We start from the raw sequence: 23,713 nt of genomic DNA on the forward strand, positions 1-23,713 counted from the left end.
GGGGGGGAGGGGGGTGGAAAGGGAGGGAGGGAGGAGGGGGGTGGAAAGGGAGGGAGGGAGGAGGGGGGTGGAAAGGGAGGGAGGAGGGGGGTGGAAAGGGAGGGAGGAGGGGGTGGAAAGGGAGGGAGGGGGGTGGAAAGGGAGGAGGGGGGTGGAAAGGGAGGAGGGGGGTGGAAAGGGAGGGAGTGAGGAGGGTAGTGGAAAGGGAGGGAGGGAGGTGGAAAGGGAGGGAGGGGTGGAAAGGGAGGGTGGGGTGGAAAGGGAGGGTGGGGTGGAAAGGGAGGGTGGGGGGGAAAGGGAGGGGGAGGGAGTGGGGGAAAGGGATGGAGGAAGGGGGGAAAGGGAGGAAGAAATGGAGGCAGGGAGGGGGAAAGGGAGGGGGAAAAGGAGGAAATGGGGAAGGGAGGGGGAAAAGGAGGAGGGGGAAAAGGAGGGAGGGGGGAAAGGAGGGAGGGGAGAAATTGGAGGGAGGGGAGAAAATGGAGGGAGGGGAGAGAAAGGGAGGGAGGGGAGAGAAAGGGAGGGAGGGGAGAGAAAGGGAAGGGGTAAGGGGGGATGAGGGGAAAGGGAGGGATGAGGGAAAGAGAAGGGGAGGGGAGAGTAGGGAAAAGGGCAAAGGGAGACGGGAGAAGGGGGATGGGGAGGGGAAGAAGGGGGATGGGGGAGGGGGAGAAGGGGGATAGGGGAGGGGGAGAAGGGGGATAGGGGAGGGGGAGAAGGGGGATAGGGAGAAGGGGGAGAAGGGGGATAGGGAGAAGGGGGGAGAAGGGGGATAGGGAGGAAGGGGGAGAAGGGGGATGGGGAGAAGGGGGATGGGGAGAAGGGGGAGAAGGGGGATAGGGGCGGGGGAGAAGGGGGATAGGGGCGGGGGAGAAGGGGGATAGGGGCGGGGGAGAAGGGGGATAGGGGCGGGGGAGAAGGGGGATAGGGGAGGGGGAGAAGGGGGATAGGGGAGGGGGAGAAGGGGGATAGGGGCGGGGGAGAAGGGGGATAGGGGCGGGGGAGAAGGGGGATAGGGGCGGGGGAGAAGGGGGATAGGGGCGGGGGAGAAGGGGGATAGGGGAGGGGGAGAAGGGGGATAGGGGAGGGGGAGAAGGGGGATAGGGGAGGGGGAGAAGGGGGATAGGGGCGGGGAGAAGGGGGATAGGGGCGGGGGAGAAGGGGGATAGGGGCGGGGGAAAAGGGGGATAGGGGCGGGGGAGAAGGGGGATAGGGGCGGGGGAGAAGGGGGATAGGGGCGGGGGAGAAGGGGGATAGGGGCGGGGGAGAAGGGGGATAGGGGAGGGGGAGAAGGGGGATGGGGGGGTGGGGAGAAGGGGGATGGGGGGGGAGAAGGGGGATGGGGGGGGAGAAGGGGGATGGGGAGAAGGGGGATAGGGGAGGGGGAGAAGGGGGATAGGGGCGGGGGAGAAGGGGGATGGGGGGTGGGGAGAAGGGGGATGGGGAGAAGGGGGATGGGGGGTGGGGAGAAGGGGGATGGGGAGAAGGGGGATAGGGGCGGGGGAGAAGGGGGATAGGGGCGGGGGAGAAGGGGGATAGGGGCGGGGGAGAAGGGGGATAGGGGCGGGGGAGAAGGGGGATAGGGGAGGGGGAGAAGGGGGATAGGGGAGGGGGAGAAGGGGGATAGGGGAGGGGGAGAAGGGGGGATAGGGGATGGGGATAGGGGATGGGGAGAAGGGGGTGGGGAGAAGGGGGGTGGGGAGAAGGGGGATGGGGATGGGAAGGGGGGAATGGGGAGGGGGGAGAAGGGGGATGGGGATGGGAAGGGGGGAATGGGGAGGGGGAGAAGGGGGGAATGGGGAGGGGGAGAAGGGGGGAATGGGGAGGGGGAGAAGGGGGGAATGGGGAGGGGGAGAAGGGGGGAATGGGGAGGGGGAGAAGGGGGGAATGGGGAGGGGGAGAAGGGGGGAATGGGGGAATGGGGAGAAGGGGGGAATGGGGAGGGGGAGAAGGGGGGAATGGGGAGGGGGAGAAGGGGGGAATGGGGAGGGGGAGAATGGGGGAATGGGGAGGGGGAGAAGGGGGAGGGGGAGAAGGGGGGAATGGGGAGGGGGAGAAGGGGGGAATGGGGAGAAGGGGGATGGGGAGGGGGGATGGGGAGGGGGAGAAGGGGGGATGGGGAGGGGGAGAAGGGGGGAGGGGGAGAAGGGGGGATGGGGTGGGGGAGAAGGGGGGATGGGGTGGGGGAGAAGGGGGGATGGGGTGGGGGAGAAGGGGGGATGGGGTGGGGGAGAAGGGGGGATGGGGTGGGGGAGAAGAGGGGATGGGGAGGGGGAGAAGGGGGGATGGGGAGGGGGAGAAGGGGGGATGGGGAGGGGGAGAAGGGGGGATGGGGAGGGGGAGAAGGGGGGATGGGGAGGGGGAGAAGGGGGGATGGGGAGGGGGAGAAGGGGGGATGGGGAGGGGGAGAAGGGCGATAGGGGAGGGGGAGAAGGGCGATAGGGGAGGGGGAGAAGGGCGATAGGGGAGGGGGAGAAGGGCGATGGGGATAGGGGAGGGGAGAAGGGGGGATGGGAATAGGGGAGGGGAGAAGGGGGGATGGGGATAGGGGAGGGGAGAAGGGGGGATGGGGATAGGGGGATGGGGAGGGGGAGAAGGGGGAAGGAAGGAGGGATATGGGTTTGTAGGAGAGGGAAAAGGAGTTGGGGAAGGGGTAGGGGAAAGAGGATGGGGGCTGGGGTGTGGGGAAAGGGAAGGTGGGAAGAGAGGGAGGGGATGGGAAAAGAGGGAGGGGATGGGAAAAGAGGGAGGGGAAGGGAAAAGAGGGAAGAGAATGGGTGGAAGGGGAGGGAGGAAGAGGGAGGGGGAATGGGGAAAGAGGGAGGGAGAATGGGGGATGAGTGAGGGAGGTTGTTCAGACTCCACTACAACACAACAGGTATCGGGGCTGCGTTGTCACAATTCAACGTGTCAAATAAAATCAAAGGTCGGCTGAATAAATGCCTTGGAGTAAAATCTGGACGGGGGATTTGTTTTCAGCTATAGGGTTGTCTTACTTTCTAAATATTCATTAAATTTATAGAACGCTGTCAACAGTAGTGTTGAACCATCAGTGGGCTCAGGGTCCACAATGCTTACTGTGCGGTCAGGCGCACTGAATAAAGCCCCATCCCACTACCGAATGAACAGAGGTCTTGGCAGATCCTCCTACTCCGAGTTGTTTCTCGGTCTTCGCTATACGGTTGTAAGTTAGTTAAACTTGCATTGCTATTATATGGACGTTAATTTGGTTGCAAAGTACTTCAGGCGTGTTGAATGAGGAACCCAGACGTGAGGAGCAGTCAGTCTGTATCAGCTGTAGAGGGCGCAGGGAGACTGTCATGGAGCGCGTTCACGAACATCAATTCTCTTCAATAATTAAAGCCACGGTTCGGTGAAAAAGTTACCCTGGTCCCTTAAAATCGTTCATTTAATAGAAATGTGACATTTCTTAAATAGTCTTTATTTTCTAAAATACACGTGGATTATTACATTGCTATGTGACCAACTGGTGCATAATGATATGTAATTAACAGGGAACTGGGAAATGTCGACAGTGGCACGTATGAGTCATCTCAAAAACAAATTACAGTATGTTTATTTTCATCGTAACTTCTTGAAATAATCAATTTCTTGCTTTATGAAATCCGTCAAGTTGTGGTGAAGGGAACGTATTCATCCCAAACCTCGATCAATACCATTCCTAAACTCATAGCTGGGATACACCCTTGGGTCAAACTCTCCGCAGATCTCTTCGACAGATGAATATCTGACCTCTAGCAACGTCTTCATCATCAGCTAGACAGCTACAAGTTTTTTTTTTAAATTGCAAAGCATTCAATTTGCATCCAGAATTTCACAACGTAATTCATTTGTGCAACGAATGCACGATTTCAATAACAGAAATGTTGCTTTTTAAAACAAACATCGTCATTGATCGCTAATACCTTATCACAGTGCTTCCAGTTAAGGTGAGGAACTATAAGCTGGCAGATTGACTTTTTACAATCACTGCATGATGAGAGTCAACTGGAAGCCTCATTTATTTTCCAAGGTAGCATACATTAGTACTGCTAGGTCCAGAACTAGAAGACAGGTTTAGGGTGAGAGGGGAAAGATATAAAAGAGACCTAATGGGCAACTTTTTCACACAGGGGGTAGTACGTGTATGGAATGAGTGGCCAGAGGAAGTGGTGGAGGCTGGTACAATTACAACATTAGGAAGGGTTTGGACGGATACGGGCCAGGTGCTGGTAGGTGGGACTAAGATTGGGTTGGGATATCTGGTCGGCATGTACAGGTTGGACCACTGGGTCTGTTTCCGTGCTGTACATCTCTATGACTCTCTCTCTCTGTGCGCGTGTGAACTCCATCTCTACCTATCGCATGGCATACCACCTTTACCTAGCCACCATCAGTTCTGAAGATAGGTTATTGAACCTGAAAAAGTGATAGCTCTGCATTCTTGACAGATGTTGCCCGAACTGAATTTCTCCAGCAATTCTGTTTTTTTTGTTTCAATCTGGTTTGAAGTGTGATGCCCTTGCGTACACAGAAATTTGTATGTTAATACACAGGGCCTTAGAGAGACAGAGAGAGAGAGATAACTTAGAACTAAGGAAGAGTCACCCAACCCAAAATGTTAACTCTGATTTCTCTTCACAATGCTGCCAGACCTGATGAGCTTTTCCAGCAACTTTTATTTTCGTTTCCGATTTACAGCATCCATGGTTCGTTTGGTTTTCTTAATACATGGGTGTAAATTTTATAATTTCCAAAAGGGATATCAGTGATTCAAAGTATATTCAGCTCACTTTTAGGTTATATTTAGCATAGGCTGGATAGAGACAACATCTTTTCAATAATATGTCATTAGAATTGTATATCTAAATGACTGGGCATGATTGTTAATTTTCCTTGACAATTTTATCAATTTTAATTCTGGTGACTGAATTGCTCTCACAACCACATTGGAATTGTCCACTCTAATTTGATAGATTTGTTACATCTTTGAGTGAAAGCTTTCATTCCATTGGCCCTACCTGAATATAAAAGCAAGTTACTGAATCAGAAAGGTGATCAATACTAATTATGGCCTATGTTTTCTTTTTTAAAATGCCCCCTTTTGTTCGGATTCCACTTCCCCAATTGACAGCAGGAAGTTAAACCTGCTGTAATCACAAACAATGAAAATATCCCATTCTTCTGTCATCCCTCATGGCCCACTGAAAATTACATACACACAAGATAGAAGTAGGAGCCTCCTCCAATGAAACAGTTTTCATTTGACTTCAATAAACTTGAGTTTTGTTGAAAATCACATTTCCAAGCAAGTCTCAGAGTCATGAGAGCACTAGAATTCAATCCTTATGCATATATCAATTATTATAGTGTTGTATCTGGAAAGAATCAATGACACTTAAGCAGTCAATTACAGCGGGGTTATTGTAGGAATCTTTCTTTGTGAATCATACCTACTCGACTTTTGGCTCACACTATGTGTTTAACTAGACAGAAATTTAAAAATTTGTATTGCTTGAGGTTATTACAACCAACTTAATTCCCCAAATCACCTCTTGGGTGAAGCAACCATATAAAAATAATTGAACAGATTTAATAATTCAGTATTTTGTTCTTTAATGAAAATTAAAAATCTGTTAGATATTATATTATCCAGAATATTCTAATACCATGAGTGAAATATCAGCTGTCAGCAGTGTAATATGAAAGAGATATGTGCTATTGGGCATTCCTGTGGAAATTCTTGGAACCATTAAAGGACTGGAACATTTGAAGCACTCAAACATTGAAATGTGTTTTTTTTCCATTAAAATTCGACAACCTCTCCCTTCCAAAATTAAATGCACTTTGAAACTGTCTCAATGACCAAGATTTCAGATGAAAGCAGGTTAGAAATAGAGCTCTGAGAACAATGGCTGAGGAAGGGGGAAATGGGGGAAAAGAGTGTGGGACTTCATGATCTTTGTAACTTCCTAACAAAATCTTGGTATGAGTGGAAACTAAAAGTCCTAGGGGTTTTCTTTGTTTTAAATAAAAAATGATATTGCCATATTTAAGGCAATTGTGCATTATTATCTGAACATGTTTCAACTGTGCTGATATAGCAATATACATCACCTGTGTGAAGAATCTGAATTTGGCCAGTTTATTAGGTGAGAAAACGAAGTAGTTCCAATGAAAGGAAAAACTAAAGGTATCAGAAAAGCAAAACTATGTTTTCTGCTGGGGCTAAGGAGTTGCAATAAGAGATTTGTTAGAAAATTGGTGTGTACTTTCTCCCTTCCAACTTAAGATGGATAAAGATTTAAATGTAAAACAGTTCAAATGGGTACAGGATGATGTATTGAAAAAACAGAGGAAAATAGTCTAGCCACTTCCTTCCCACTTCAGAACACACTAAATTCTGTTTGATAAAATAACCTTCCTTAAAACTACTGTTATATACAAAAGAATCTCTTTCCAAGCTTGTGTGCTTTATTCCTCCATTGGGAGAAACTCAAGAGTTATAATGGAAGCATTGGCTTATGTAGATAGGAGGGAAGAACACAGTTTTTGAAGGGTTTGGGACTAGGAGGCATGGATACCAGAATATTAGGGTGAGAGACTGTTTAATGTTGAGATGAGTTTAAGGTTTGGATAGCTACCTGAAGAGAGATGAATGGGTGGGGTTGCAAGGTGCACTGAGTTAAGGAGTGCTTGCAGGAGAACCCTGAGGAATTCAGTGTGGTCTCAGCATTGGGAAATTCCCATGCCATTCACATTTTCCACCTTTCCGAGGCCCTGGGCCCTCTTGATGCACAGTCTCCAGGCTGAAGGGTCACACATCGGCTTCCATCCACTGTGCTTGACTGGTCATGGTGTCCTCTTCCTTCCATCATTGGGAAAATCATAACAGTCCTACAGAACCCGCAACCAGGGAGAAATCTTCCCAGGTCTATTCCATTCTAATGGTTTTTACAGCTTCAAAATTCCATGTCCAGTTCCGCTATTTGAATAAAAATGTCTTCCTTCAACAGATTTGTCTCCTCTAATTTGCTGGAGAACCCGAAAGTTAAAAGAGCCACGGAAAGAGATTCTCTATTTATTCATTCATTTATGCATTCTCTATTTATCACTCTAATAATGCTACAGTTTAGAAAACTCTGCCCATAAGATGCTTTCTAAAGCATCAATTTAAAATTATAAAGATTTGTAAAAACCAAAAATAATGCTCACTTCATCGGTGACCTTGCAGTTTTATATTGATTGAAAACAGGGGTTTAAGCAATGATCTTAGACTCTGTTATTGGGTAGAAGCTGGGGCTTAAGCAGTAGTCTTAGACATTGATTTTGTGTAGGAGCTGAAGTTTGTACAGTGGTCTGAGACTCTGATATTAGATAAAACGTAACTGCTCCCTCAGTACAGAGAGATGGTCTTTTGCCCTGAGGTTCACCAGACCTCAGTACAAGTTGAGAAGGACAATCTTCACGGTAACTGCAGCTGGTGTGTGAATCGAAGCCATCACTTTGCTTGCACACCAGCCATCCAGGCAGCTGAGCTAAGCACCTTCACTCATAGAAACTGGAGTTTCAACAATGATTTTAAATTCTGATACTGGTTTGAAGCTGGAGTTTGAATAGTGGTCTTGGTTTCTGGATTCTATTCTTTTTAAACACTGACAAAATCTTCACAGCTGTTGGCAAATGGGAAAATTTCATTCTATAGTGAATATTTCTATTTTCTGTGTCAAAGTACTGAATACATTAGAGTACCCTTTCTGCAAGAACTTGCATGCTGAAACATGCAGTTTGTGCTACTCCGCATTTTGCATATACAGCTTTTCATTTCAGAGGAAACAGCACCCATCACTGCAAAACAAAATCCACAAAGGAAACAAAATCCACACTGTGAGAAATGAATTAGACCGTAGTCTTCTATCAGCAAGTAAAATCCAAGCTGATTTGATGGTTGGGTAATGTAAGATTTGGGTTCAGATCAGATTAAATAAAGGGCATATGCACTGGTTCTTTTAAAGTTGATGCATGTCACACTTCTGACTTTTCTCTGTGAACTTTTAGCATGCATTGTATCAGTGGAAATGCACATCAGCAATTTTTAAGAACTAACCCATTTAGAGTAGATAGTTCGGATAGTGAAGGTGGTGTATGGTAGGCATGCCTATAATCTATAGTACACTGATTATAGGAGTTGGGAGTTCATGTTGAATCTGTACAGGTTATTGGCTAGGCTGCTGTTGGAATACTGCATGCAATTCTGATCTACCTGCTATAGGAAGGATGTTGTAAAACTTGAAAGAGTTCAGAAAAGATTTACAAGGATGTTGCCAGGGTTGGAGGGTTTGAGCTATAGAGACCAGTTGAATAGACTGGGGCTATTTTCCCTTGAGTGTCAGAGGCTGAGGGGTGACCTTTTAGTGGCTTATAAAATCATGAGGGGCATGGATAGGATAAATTGACAAGATCTTTTCCCCGGGATGGGGCGGGGGGGGGGGGGGAAGAGCCCAAAACTAGATAGCATAGGTTTAGGGTGAGGGGGGAAAGATTTAAAAGGGACCTAAGGGGTAACATTTCATGTAGAGAGTGGTGCATATATAGAAGGAGCTGCCAGAGGATGTGGTGGAGGCTGGTACAATTACATTTACAAAGCATCTGGATGGGTATATGAAGGAGGAGAATTGAGAGGGATATGGGCCAAATGGGACTAGATTTATTTAGGATATCTGGTTGGAATGCAGGAGTTGGATCAAAGGTTCTATTTTCATGCTGCATATCTCTATGACTCTGCTTTCCAAAGTCTTTTGTATTTTTGCAGATATCGTTTGAAAATTATCACACAATCCACTAACAATTTTATTCTGCATTTAACCTATTAAGAACTGTATGAATAATCAATTAAGTGACATTTCACATATTGCTATTGCCCAGATACCACATGATCATGTACATTACAGATGGTTTTACATCAATAGATCTAGGAACAGTTAGGAACTGCAGTAATGGAAGAAAAGGAATAATAACCGGTTTCAAGATGAATGGGAGAGGATGTGAAACAGCTTTACTAACTACTCTTTCAGACAGAAAGCACAGTATAGCACTGAGGTAGGCTAAAGTGGATTGCAAAAACATTAACAAAAATACTGAGCAGTTTGACAAGAGGTTAATTAAAATTGCTCATTCTGACCAAATGCTTTTATTTTGCAAAGAGGTTGAATGTGACATCCAGACAACAGTCCCACTGAAATATGAAAAATGTCAATGAGGACCTTCAAAGCTCGAAACTTAGCTGAGTAATCCAGGGAATTATAGATTTAGAGAACTGACATCACTATTTTCTCTTTAACATAAACTACTGATTATATTTTTGAGAAAAGTCTATGCTATATATTTCATATTATTTTTATGAAGACATAACTGCAATGAAAATTTTTAATTTGCATATCTATGTGCAGAGTTTAGTTCCAAAATTAGGTGTGATGGACTTGGCAACTCCCTTTTAAATAGATGTACAGCTAATACTCCATTGGCCACTCCTCAGCTCATTGGCCCAAGATCGCTTTGTAACCTTTCCTCACTGTCTAAATTTTGGTGTCTTCCACAAAATTACTAACCAAGCTTCCTATGTGCTCATTTACAAAAATGACAAACTACAGTGGACCCAGCACCAATCCCTGTGGAACAATGCGAGTTACATGCTTCCAGTCCGAAAAACAACCCTCCACTAACACAGAGTGTCCTTCCATCCAGCCAATTTTACATCCAGTTGACCAGCCCTCCCTGAATCCCACGTGATCTAACTATGGTAACCAGACTACCATGTGGAACCTTGTCAAAGGCCTTACTAAAGTCCCTGTAGACAATGTCTACTACTCTGCCCCTACCTATTTTCTTGGTCACATCCTCAAAAAGCTCAATCAAGTTGTGAGATGTGATTTCTCATGAACAAAGCCATGCTGACTATCTCTAATCAGTCCTTGCTTCTCCAAATGCATGCCAGTCTCAGAATCCTGTCCAATAACCTATCCACCACCAATGTCAGACTCACTGGTCTATAGTTACCAGGATTGTCTTGCAGCCTTTCTTAAAAAAAAGTACATTTGCCACCTTCCAGTCCTCTGGCATCTTACCCATGGCTGTAGATGATACAAGTATCTGTTAGAGGCCCACAATTTATTTCCTAGCTTCCCAGAATATCTTAGGGCACACTTGATCAGGCCCTGGAGATTTATCTACCTTTATGCTTTTTAAGACCGCCAGCACCTATAATCCTTGTAGATGATAGTGGTCACACGCGGTCTTGTGTCAACAGGTCTAATTTCCAACTTACCTTGTTCTTCAAAGATATCATATAATCCATCTTTTTATATGGTGGTGTATCTGAGCCCAGAACTAATTTTTGTTGGATTCAGTCTAGTCTGGGTTGACTCAATGTAATTTTCCAAATGTACGTATTCAGAAAATTGCACCAATGCAATATTATTTTCAAGGTCTCCTTGATATATACGTCCTATTCAACTTCATGAGAGCCAAGATAGCTCAAGCTATAGTTTCATTATTCTTAAAGTTTTTACTTGTTTTTTTTGTTGAAAGGGACTTGCTATTTCCCCACTACCCATTGCATTGTTCTATCCAATATAGTCAGTTCATTTATTTCTCACTCAGTTCATTTATTTCTCACTAATATAAAGCACATCAATACCCCTGGCCCAAGATAACAACTTCCTTGACAAATTATTTCTAAACAAATTATTTTTAACTCGGCCTTCGCGAAAGTTTGCATAATGTGGTGTGGCTCTCTTTCCCCCTATTTTAACAGGCATCCCTTCATTCTGATCAAAAAGTAGGGATGATACCTGGATTGGTCTGCTATTTAGTGCTCACATTTTCAATTATATTACCATTTATCAGGACAAGTCACAAGAATATCAATTCAAGGGAAAAGTAACGGTGGTACTGTTATTCCTGCTACACCAACTCTGTTCATCTGATATCCAGTCTTACATTAATTGCATTTTTCTTTAATTAAACATTTAAAGAAACAAAGCCATCATCTGTTTTCCTCATCACAAACTCCATCATCTTGCTATCAGTTCAAACCACCTCCTCAGTCACTATCTCAGGGTGAACTAGTCTATTTAAATGTAATAATTTTGAGCATGAGCAGAGTTTTCAATCCTGTGTCCATTCCAACACAGAGCACCTATTTCCACTTTATTTTTTGGCTCAGCATTTTCCAGCCTCCCACTTTTGCTCACCCTCTCCTCGAAATGTGAAATTATACAGTGCCTTTAACATCAAATATCATGCAAGGCTATTCAGAGAGTCAGACACAAAAATGTATGGCAAGCCATAGGAAGAGGTGTTTAGGCAGTGAATCCTTAGAACTGGACCTAGAAAGCTGAAAGCTTCTGTGTCAATGAAGGAATTTACACACATGCACAATGATTTTAAATTAGAGGCATTATAGATCCAATAGAATAGGGATTGTAATCGAGAATCCCTATGGGGAGAATGCAGGTAAATGAAGTTGAAATGCCCATCAGCCATGATTGAATGGCGGAGTGGACTCGATGGGCCGAATGGCCTTACTTCCACTCCTATGTCTTATGGTGAAGGTCTTGATCCAATAAAAGATACAGCAGCAGATATTTATGTAAACTGACAATTACAAACATAAAAGATGGGAGACTGACCAGGAAAGCAGTGGATTCTGCTATTCATAATAGAATCACTCGGAGTTTTAGCAACAGATGATCTGCAGTGCAGAGGTGGAGGCAGTTGGTGTTACAAAGGTGAAAAAAAAAAGTGGCTGTTGTGAGGGAGAGGATACTGGATTGAACTGCTCACATTTCTTTACCTCTCCACCTTTCTGAAAGGGAGAGAAAATGAGACAAAATATCTTGCTGGATATGGCAGTTAACTAAATAATTAATTTTAAACTGGTTGCTATAATGCACAATTTCTTATAGGCATGCCAACAAAATAGATGGAATCATTTCATCTCAATGGCATTGTTCTAAATCAACACCCATGTATGAGAGATAAATTATCGTATAAATAATTAATTTTTTTCAAGTGACTAATATATCAACTTCTGTACATATACATAATTTTGCATAAACTTGTATGTGGATCATCTCTACAACAAAATTAAGTTTCATGAGTTACAATTGACAAAGTTACAAATCTGCATTCAGTGCTCTGAGTGTATCTACACAATGACAGACAAATGTATTGATTTTACAAAAGGCAAAATAATATTTACATGTAGGGATAGCAACAGATACAGTTAAAATGCTATAGCCCAAGTTAACAAAGGTAGATATGTCAGTGTCTCTCCATACTTCACACAAAAACAAAGCAAAACAAAATAGTGATGAATTGCCACACAGGGAACAAAGAGCAAATGGGAGAAAAAAAGAAACTTACCAGAAAATGCTTCTCAGCTCCGCAGTGCTTTTAATCATCTGAAACATAACACAGGAGACATTCATTTCACTCAGAGATAAAAAGCACTTCCTTTGACAGAATGATGGTTCACACATCACTACACAACGAAGCTCATCTGTAATACAAATTAGCTATTTCTTCTTCGGGACTGGTTCCAAATAAAGGATGCTCTTCAACCAATAGTGTAATTCCTTACTAATCTACAAAAAGTCCATTTTTCTCTTTAGCAGACCTCAGTAAATTTACAATGCTAATTTGATTCACTATTTAGCAGTGCTAACAAATTAAAATCTGTTAAACGAAGGTTTTCAGCATTTCCATTCTTTGTGACTTACAGAGCATGAATCTATCAGTTTGCAGTCAAGTTAGGGATGCTTGTTCTTGACTACTAGGTGTCGTTCGCTTCAACAAATCACACAAAGACTTCTTTCAGCCTAGCGTCAAACAGTTCCCAGTGTATTCCTACACTTATGATCAGTTCACTTGTTAAAGGCAGCATATCAGATGTCTTCACACAGGCTTAGCTCCAGCCAACATGGGCAATTTGTAATACTACCATAGGATCAGAGAGCACACTATAAAAAAAGACATTCTCATCCAGATTTTCGAAACAATACACTAGAGTACATGCAAACAGGTCAGTTATCCAACATGGATCTTCTTATTTTACAAGATATAAAACAAATGGCTTGCCTTTATTTCCCTTCTAAAGGCACTAACTTCTGCTGAGGTACATTTATACAGCAATAGTTACCTTCTGTTACCTTTTCCAAATGAGAAAACAAATGTCAGCAGATTATTAACCGGAGGAAAATTGCAACCATGCCCCATTTAGTCATGTCAATTGTTGCATATTTATCAGCATAAGTCAGGAGTTGATAATTATACCTTCCAACACCAGACCAAAGATATTCTTAGGACCCCTCCTACTATTCCATCTGGAGATGAAATCTCACAACCAAGGGCTACAAGCTATTTGTATGGCTGGCAACTCTCTGGTTCCAGCATCACTACTGGGAGCAGTGGCCATTGCTGGAACTGCATCTAGCCCATAATAATTGCAGATAGCAGCTGCTAGATAGGTGGCAAGGTAGGGGTAAAGAGAGTCATCGAGGCATACAACATGGAAACAGACCCTTCAGTCTAGACATCCCAATCTGACACTGTCCCATTTGCCAGCACTTGACCCATGTCCCGCTAAACCCTTCCTATTCATATACCCATTCAGATGCCTTTTAAATGTTGTAATTGTACCAGCCTCCACCATTTCTCTGGCGCTCATTCCATACATGCAACACTGTCTGGGTGAAAATGTTACTGCATATATCTTTTAAAAAATCTTTTCCCTCTCATCTGAAACCTATACCCTTCAGCTTTGGACTTACCTATCCTATGAAAAAGACCTTAGCTATTCACTCGATCCATGTCCCTCACGATTTTACAAACCTCTATAAGGTCACCCCTTAGCCTCTGATGTTCTGGGAAAAAAGCTCCAGCCGATTCAGCCTATCCCTATAGCTCAAACATTCCAACCCCAGTAACATCCTTGTAAATCTTCTCTTCATTCTCTCAGGTTTGATAACATTCTTCTTATAGAATAGTGACCAGAATTGTACATAGTATTTTAAAAGTGGCCCCACCAATGTCCTGTGCAGCTGCAATATGACATCCCAACTCCTATACTCAATGCTATGACCAATGAGGGCATGCGTGCCAAATGCCTTCTTCACCCCCCTTTCCACCTGCAACTCCATTTTCAAGGAACTATCGACCTGCAAGTGTAGGTCTCTTTGTTCGGCAACCCAGGACCCTACCGTTGAGAGTATAAGCCTTGCCCTAGTTTGCCTTACTTAAATGCATCCCATTTTATCTAAACTGTACCTGCCACTCCTTAGCCCATTGGCCCATCTGATCAAGGTCCTGCTGTAAGCTTAGATAATCTTCTTCACTGACCGACTCCAACTTGAATGTTCATAGTTCTGATGAACAATCAAACATTAACACCGATTGTCTCTCCACAGATGCTGCTATAACTGCCAAGTTTCCCCAGAATTTTCTGTGTACGTTTCAGATTTCCAGCATCCACAGTATTTAATACATGGAATAGGTGGGTTAGCCTATTCTTTCCCTGATGTGGAGGAGCTGGTGTTGGACAGGGGTGAACAAAACTAAAAATCGCACAGGTTATAGTCCAACAGGTTTATTTGGAAACACTAGCTTTCGGAGCGCTACTCCTTCATCAGGTAGCTCTAGACACCCTATTTTTTCCTTCCTCACGTGCTGTCCACACCTGCAATTGATTCCCACTCACTGGGTCCTCACTGGGATGGCTATCTGATGAAGGAGCAGTGCTCCAAAAGCTAGTGCTTCCAAATAAACCTGTTGGACTATAACCTGGAGTTGTGTGATTTTTAACTTTATTCTTTCCCTCGAAGAGAAAGCAGTAGTACTAGCAGAGACCCATTGGAGTTGTCCCATTGAGCAAGGTCAGCTTCACTGAAAGCCGTTTGGGGTTGGGGAGCGGTAAGGGACAATATTCCAAGGGTACATAGTTCTTTCCTGCAAATAAATTGTAGGAGTCTGTTCTGAGAAGTGGGAGACTCTAGTGGGAATATAATGGTTGGGGTGTATTGCCGTGGTCAGACTGGCAGGACCCAGTGAGCGGGAGTCAATTGCAGGTTTGGACAGCACATGAGGAAGGAAAAAATAGGATGTTTAGAACTTATGAGAACGCTAGTCAAACATAGAACCCTGCAAACCCCTCTCCCTCCCACCTTTTCATTATCATTCTTTTTACTGGCGTGCATTATTCCTACCTGTTCTCCTCAATTTCTCTGCAATGCTCAGTCATTGCTTTCCCTATCTCCATAGCACACCAACTAACAGCAGTGACAGGCACATTTATACTCGTGACATCACACCAGCATATCTGAACTTAGTGACCATCTCTCTACTATTAGACTATTAATCTCATCCTTCATGCATAATCCACCACTTTCGCCAGCTTAGCATTATAAAGACTGAAATATTTTTTCCATTCCCACCTGATGGATTCCCAACCCCTCCCTCATCACTCTCAGACCAAACCAGATCTTGTTCAATTTTCGTTTCCTGTTTCTTCGAGAGTTTAGAAATTTTTCATCCGTTTTCCCATTTTTGACATTAACGTTGTCCATCTCTGCCTCTAACATAACGCCTCTGTTAAAATCTCAACACAGATAGCAGAACAAGTAACATGGTTCTGCTGAGAAAATCTGGAGAACTTGGTTCCAAATTCAAAGCTATGTGCAAATTAGCATAATGTCAGAAGGATTGTTGATGTTGAATACCTGGTTGAAAGAGCAATCCTCTAGGCATGGCCTTTGATTTATGGTGCACTGGCACCACTTCTGAGGGAAGAGGTCACTGTTCCCCGTAGGGCAGGGGGTATCCACATAAATTGGCTTGGGGAATGTGGACTGGTTAGTTAAATAGTTATAGAGCTTTAAACTAAAACATATTTGGGAGGGGTGGTGTGGTCAGGGGGGGTCAGGTGAAGGGAAATGTATAAATCTAAAGAGAAAAGTTAAGCCCACAGGGTAATCTGTCTTTTGGGTGACAGGAAAAGGCAAATATTTTAATGGTAAAAGTGTTGTGAGTAAAGTCAGATTAGGGAAAGAATAGTAAGCTCTTTATAATTAATACACTAAGACCATAACATGTAGGAGTAGAGGTAGGCCATTCTGCCCATCAAACTTACTCTATCATTAAATAGGATCACAGCTGATCTAATAATCCTCAACTCCACTTTTCTTGCCTTTTCTTCATAGCTCTTGATTACTATTCAGTTTAAAAACCTTCCTGTCTATCTCAGCCACTACAACCCTCTGAAGTAAAGAATTCAACAGAAACTATCCTCAGAGAAAACAATTCCTCCTCATCTTGGTCTTAAATGGGCAACCCTTTAACCTGAGATTGTGCGGTCTGATACTGGACTTTCCCCACAAGGGGGAAACAAACTGTCAAAATCCCCACAGTTAAATGTCTTCAATCTCATATTTATACCAGGCCTCTTCTCATTGTTTTAAAAAGACCTCTCTGTTTTTATACTTCATTCCCATTGAAATAAAGGCAAACATTCCAATGTCTTTCCCATTACTTGCTGAACTTCAATGCTGAGGAATCTGTGATTTATGCACAAGGACCGCCAAATCCCTCAGTACTCAGTTTTCTTCCATCTTTTCCTGTTTAAATAATACTCAGCTCTTCTATTCTTCCTGCCAAAGTGCACAACCTTGCATTTTTCCAAATTAAAGCCAATCTGCCAAGTTTTGTCCACTCGCTTAATTTGTTTAATCCCTCTGCAGAACCTTAGAGTGAGCGCGAGAGAGAGTGAGAGATTGAGAGAGAGACAGAGTGTGCGAGTAAGACAGCGCGCGAGAGATAGGCCACAAATGGCAAGGAAAAGGCTGGAGCTGAAAAATGTGTTGCTGGACAAGCGCAGCAAGTCAGGCAGCATCAAAGGAGGAGAATCGACGTTTCAGGCATAAGACCTTCTTCATTCCTGAAGAAGGTCTTATGCCTGAAACGTCGATTCTCCTCCTTTGATGCTGCCTGACCTGCTGCACTTTTCCAGCAACACATTTTTCAGCTCTGATCACCAGCATCTGCAGTCCTCACTTTCTCCTAGGAAAAGGCTGGAAACTATTTTGAGGATTTCAGGCAGCATTCCTCTTCCTGGCCTAAAAATATTTTGATTAAAAAGTTATTGATAGTAATTCCAATCTCTATTTCCTTTCAGCTTTCCTCAGCCAATGCAAAAATAGCTGGCAAATGTTAAATTTAAATCAGACTCCCAATTGAAGCCCCCCACTGGGGACCTGATTTACAAAGGCGAAAGTGGGAACTGCAGATGCGGGAGATTAGAGTCAAGATTGGAGTGGTGCTGGAAAAGCACAGCAGGTCAGGCAGCATCCGTTGAACATCAAAATCGACGTTTCGAGCAAAAGCCCTAATCAGGAGTGAGGCTGGGAGCTTTGGGGGTGAAGAGGTAAATGGGAGGGGCTTGGGTCTGGGAGGGACGTGGAGCTGGGGGAGGAGTGGGGGGGAAGGTAGCTGACAGTGCAATAGGTGGATGGAGGTTGGGGTAAAGGTGATAGGTCGGAGAGGAGGGTGGAGCGGATAAGTGGGAAGGAAGATTGGCAGATGAGAAAGTTCATGAGGACAGTACTGAGCTGGAAGGTTGGAACTGGGGTAAGGTGGGGGGAGGGGAAACGAGGAAACTGGTGAAGTCCACATTGATGCCCTGGGGATGAAGGATTCCCAGGCTGAAGATGAGGCGTTCTTCCTCCAGGCGTCAGGTGGTGAGGGAGTGGCGGTGGAGGAGGCCCAGGACCTGCATGTCCCCAGCAGAGTGGAAGGGGGAGTTGAAATGTTTGGCAATGGGGCGGTGGGGTTGATTGGTGCGGGTGTCTCGGAGATGTTCCCTGAAGCACTCAGCGAGTAGGCGGCCGGTCTCCCCAAAGTAGAGGAGACTGCACTGGGAGCAACGGATACAATAAATGATATTGGTGGAAGTGCAGGTGAAACTTTGATGGATGTAGAAGGGTCTTTTGGGGCCTTGGACAGAGGTGAGGAAGGAGGTGTGGGCGAAGGTTTTGCAATTCCTGCGGTGGCAGGAGAAGGAGCTGGGAGGGGTGGGTGGGCTATTCGGGGGCATGGACCTGACCAGATAGTCACGGAGGGAACGGTCTTTACGGAAAGTGGAAAGAGGTGGAGAGGGAAAGATATCTCTGGTGGTGGGGTCCGTTTGTAGGTGGCGGAAATTGTGGAGCATGATGCAATGTTATACGAAGGTTTGTGGGGTGCAAGGTGAGGACCAGGAGGTTCTGTCCTTGTTGCAGTTGGAGGGGTGGGGTTCGAAGACAGAGGTACGGGACGTGGATGAGATGAGCAATGAGTTTGGAGATATGTCTGGAGCAGAAACAAATTATTAAATAAAATCATGCTTGGCTGTATTTTGTAATGTCCATTTTGTAGGCACAGTATGGGCTGTATATTGTTCATTACGAACAAAGTCACAAATAATATGTATTTTATCAAAAGGTTGTGGTATAGATCACCTTCTACATTTACAAAGATGTAGATCATGGGGACAATTTCATTTAATAGTCAGTAAAATATGAATTTGCTGCAAGGGCTCATCACAGCACACAGCAACAGAAGGCAGGGTCATGTGGCATGAACTGGATTGCTATTGTACCATGCGGTTAGAACAGTAATGACCAGGTTTATTACACAGCAAGTTGTAGGAAATGACATTGCTTGCAAATCAAAAATATGACTGCATTTACATTTCAGCCGCAAATCATCTTTTTGACAACCACTCATTGTGGCAATGGTACCAAAGCGCACAATTCTGACCCTAATGTTCACCATTTTGCCACAAAAATTGCAGACTTGGTTGCATTAGAGAAAAACACAGCACTGTAAGTCTATTAGGGGATAAGTGCACTCCCTCTAAAATACAAACAAGGTTTTATCTCCAAAGGCTTGCTCAGTAAATGAGGCACTCAGATTAGGTAACTGTAAATTTTGATCCTGACTCATGCTGAACTAGGACTTCTCAGCAAAGAACGCTACCACTGGCTTTAGCATCTCTTCACTAAGAGGAGTTGGGCTAGGGAGAGGTGTGGAATACATAGTTGTGAGGTGGTTGAGGGAATAATCCATCATTCCTGCTCTTGATCACTACATAAAATCAAGAAAGACAAAGGAACAGTTGCAAAACATCAAGAAAATTAGTGTTCATGAATCAGCTCTTTGGGGCCAGTGACCATAATTCTATTAGATTTAAAATAGTGATGGAAAAGGATAGACCAGATCTAAAAGTTGAAGTTCTAAATTGAATTCAGACAATTTTGACGGTATTAGGCAAGAACTTTCAAAAGCTGATTGGGGGCAGATGTTCGCAGGTAAAGGGACGGCTGGTAAATGGGAAGCCTTCAGAAAGGAGATAACGAGAGTCCAGAGACAATATATTCCTGTTAGGGTGAAACGAAAGGCTGGTAGGTGTAGGGAATGTGGGATGACCAAAGAAATTGAGGGTTTGGTTAAGAAAAAGAAGGAAGCATATGTCAGGTATAGATAGGATAGATCGAGTGAATCCTTAGAAGAGTATAAAGGCAGTAGGAGTATACTTAAGGGGGAAATCAGGAGGGCAAAAAGGGGACATGAGATAGCTTTGGCAAATGGAATTAAGGAGAATCCAAAGGATTTTTACAAATACATTAAGGACAAAAGGGTAACTACGGAGAGAATAGGGCCCCTCAAAGATCAGCAAGGCGGCCTTTGTGTGGAGCCACAGAAAATGGGGGAAGGTACTAAAAGAATATTTTGCAACAGTATTTACTGTGGAAAAGACATGGAAGATAAAGAATGTGACACCTTGAAAAATGTCCATATTACAGAGGAGAAAGTGCTGGATGTCTTAAAACGCATAAATGTGGATAAATCCCCAGGACCTGATCAGGTGTACCCTAGAACTCTGTGGGACGCTAGAGAAGTGATTGCTGAGCCTCTTGCTGAGATATTTGTATCATCGATAGTCACAGGTGAGGTGCCGGAAGACTGGAGATTGGCTAACGTGGTGCCACTATTTAAGAAAATTGGTAAGGACAAGTTATATAAATTATTTGGATTAGAGCATAAGAGGTATAGTTAGTAAGTTTGCAGATGACACCAAAATTGGAGGTGTAGTGGGCAGCGAAGAAGATTACCTCAGATTACAATGGGATCTTGATCAGATGGTCTAATGGACTGAGCAATGGCAGATGCAATTTAGATAAATGCAAGGTGCTGCATTTTGGGAAAACAAATCTTAGCAGGACTTATATACTTAATGGTAAGGTCCTTGGGAGTGTTGCTGAACAAAGAGACTTTAGAGTGCAGGGTCATAGCTCCTTGAAAGTGGATTTGCAGCTAGATAAGATACTGAAGGCAGCAGTTGGTGTGTTTTTCTTTATTGGCCAAAGCATTGAGTACAGGAGGTGGGAAGTCATTTTATGTCTCTACAGGACACTTTTGGAATATTGCGTGCAACTTTGGTCTCCTTCCTATTGGAAGGATGTTGTGAAACTTGAAAGGGTTCAGAAAAGATTTACAAGGATGTTGCCAAGGTTGGAGGAATTGAGCTATAGGGAGAAGTTGACTAGGCTAGGATTGTTTTCCCTGGAGCGTCGGAGGCTGAGGAGTGACTTTATAGAGGTTTATATAAACATAAGGAGCAAGGATAGAATAAACAAACAAAAGGTCTTTTCCCTGGGTTGGGGGAGCCCAGAACAAGTGGGCATAGATTTAGGGTGAGAGGGGAAAGATATAAAAGAGACCTAAGGGACAACGTTTTCACGCAGAGGGTGGTACGTGTGTGGAATGAGCTGCCAGAGGAAGTGGTGGAGGCTGGTACAATTGCAACATTTAAAAGGCATCTGGATAGGTATATGAGTAGGAAGGGTTTGGAAGGATATGGGCCAGGTGCTGACAGGTTGGGCTAGATCGGGTTAGGATATCTGGTTGGCATGGACAAGTTGGACCGAAGGGTCTGTTTCCGTGCTGTACATCTCTATGACTCTAAAGTTGTTGCCTGTCTCCAGAATATCCACTATTGATGTCAGTTCAACTCTATGCTCATCCTTAGATGTTCAATCACCATTCCACATAGATTCCTCATCATCATGACATAAAGTAGCCATTCGACTCGGAGTACATGCTATCTGGAGTGCGACCTGGTTAGTTCCATTCCCCTGCTCTATCCCCATAATCTTGCAGGTTTATTTTACTCAAGTGCCTATCCAATTGCCTTTTGAAATTATTGATCACCTCTACTTCCACCACACTCAGTCAGACTGCTTCATTGTGTAAATATATTCTTTCTCATATTCCACCCCTCTTCACCGAATCTCTTATCCAAAAGCCTAAACGTAACCCCACATCTTCATAACACCAGCTAATGGGAGCAACTTTTATCTATCTTACTTACATCTCTCATAATCTTGTACATCTCCATCAAATCTCCATTTAATCAATTTTGTTCCATGGAGAACAATTGAGTTTTTACAACCCAACCCTACAGCCAAAATCCCTCATCCTTGCTAATTTCCTCTGCATTATCTTAAAGGACTTTAACATCTTTCCTAAATTGTTGCATCTAGAACTGGACACAACACTGTCACTGTGGCCTAACTGCAACAGGATGACCATAAAGTAGAAGCAGATTATGTTCTTCTTACTGAGTTGCAGCATGCACTAAGTATCAGAATCAGGATTAATCACCTTGGACCTAATCCATTTCACCCTAATCATTTGACATGATTGTCAACAGCACGCACAGCAAAGCCAGGACAACATCAAGCCTTGGGCCAATAAGTGACAAGTAAAATTCATGATCGGAAAACCAATGAGAGAGAATCTAAACTACTTTCCTTTGACATTCAATGGATTATCAAGCCCATTGGGTCTCACCCAGTATTTAATGCTGTGGCTACTACAGAAAGCCAAATGCTAGGTATTCCAGTGAGTGGCTGACCTCCCAACTCTTCAACACCATTCCATCTTTAACAAGGCACAAGCCAGTAATGGAACATGCTCCACTTGCCTTAATGGAGCCATAGTAATAGTCAAGAAACTTCACACCATCACAAATAAAGAAGCCTATTTGACTGGTACCCATCAAATGGAGCACCCAGTTTCCTGATCAATATTTATTCATCAAACATCAATTAAAACAGATTACCACAATGTTCTAATTGCTGTCTGTGGGACCTTGTGGTGCATAAATTGGCTGATGCAATTCCCACATTACAATAATGACTACACTTCAAAAATACACACAATCACAACAAAGTCCATTGGGACATCGTTATGTCCTAGAAGGCTAGAAAAGCAAGATAATTTCTTTTCCATTAAGAATAGTTTTGTCAGATGTTTCTGTCTCTAATACATATGAAAGAAAAGTGCATGAGAGCTAAGAAATTCCTTCTATTACATTATGCAGCATCGCTTTTAAATGAATATAACACTGATAATGCACTGATTTAAGTTTTCATGGATACCCTAGGTATAAAGGGAATTCAGGTTAGTGAACTAGCGTGATAATATTTCAAAACCTTTCCGACACGTTCCCTGTGAATCTGGTTACCACACTATGATTTCTTTTATATCACAGGTTTCTCAAGACTACTGCAAACTGTTATCTAAGAGAAATGGGCTATCATGGCAGGAGCTACATTTAATAAGAAGGTATATCTTATTGAAAGGGTACTGTATATATATTCAAACATTTTTTCAAATAAGATCTAATTGATTAGTTAAAAGTTCACTTTTCTTACTTGCCAATATTATCAAACAAACTCCAACTTCCCTTCAACACTATTTTCTCTCATTTAAATTCCTGTAATTTTCATTAAATCACTTACAAGCATTTATAATTATTTTCAGACAGTCATCTGAAAAAAACGGTACCACTAGATTAAGCAATGGCAATGCTGAGAAACCCCAGCAACTGCACCAACAGCTTGCAATTAAAATTTTTATTTTGGTTAAATAGTGAAACAAAATTGAAATTACAGAAAATTAGTCTTGCTTTAGAGTTCACTTTGCACATGAGCTGGAAGGTGCTCAGTACAGAATGTCCAACAATCAAACCAGTTTCCTCTCATTTTGGTTAAACAGTGATTAACTACATACCTACATAATGTTTACAGTTGTATTCAACTATGGTTAGTTGTCAAGCGCGATCATGGAATGAAAGTCCAAATAAATTCAGCCCATCATCCTTATCTGTCTTTGTTAAGGTTATTTAGCACTAATACCTTTTAAATGTTATAATTGTATCTGGAAGGGTATATGAGTAGGAAGGGTTCAGAGCGATATGGGCCATCTGTTGGCTAATGGGAGGAGGTCAGATTGGGATGTCTGGTCAGCGTGCACAAGTTGGACTATAAGGCCTCTTTATGACTATCGGGGTTGAGCAGATAGAATATATTATTGATGAAAGGAATTACAGGATTGAATGTGAAAACTCTGAATTCTTCAAAAGGAATGGAGATACAGAAGCCAAAGCATACATGCCACTGGTCAGCATTTCACATAAATTGGTTTAGTGACAGCATAGTCAGTGAATCAGTGTTTGATGACATAGATCAGTGAAACTGTGCCATCCTTTACACACTCATCTTGCTTCTCACCTATGTATTCTATGTTTTTCAGCCCTGTTTTCCAGGATGTACAC

General features: G+C 43.6%; 1 protein-coding gene across 6 annotated transcripts in view; it reads right to left on the reverse strand.

Moving 5' to 3' along the window:
- The window catches only part of rgmb (repulsive guidance molecule BMP co-receptor b), a 191,389-nt gene that overhangs the window by 17,617 nt on the left and 150,059 nt on the right, over positions 1-23,713 (reverse strand). For 4 of the 6 annotated variants that reach the window (XM_087998938.1, XM_087998927.1, XM_087998929.1 and 1 more), the window contains one exon: positions 12,427-12,464. In XM_087998938.1, the coding sequence (XP_087855064.1) occupies positions 12,427-12,464 (38 nt within the window). Of the gene's footprint in view, positions 1-12,426; positions 12,465-12,782; positions 12,832-13,201; positions 13,220-23,713 lie in introns of those variants that run through there. The other 2 variants (XM_087998947.1, XM_087998932.1) reach the window with 2 other exon arrangements.

Source organism: Chiloscyllium plagiosum, unplaced genomic scaffold (genome assembly GCF_037043375.1).
Source record: "Chiloscyllium plagiosum isolate Xiang-an unplaced genomic scaffold, Cpla_swu_hap1 HiC_scaffold_2, whole genome shotgun sequence".
Lineage (NCBI taxonomy): Eukaryota > Metazoa > Chordata > Chondrichthyes > Orectolobiformes > Hemiscylliidae > Chiloscyllium > Chiloscyllium plagiosum.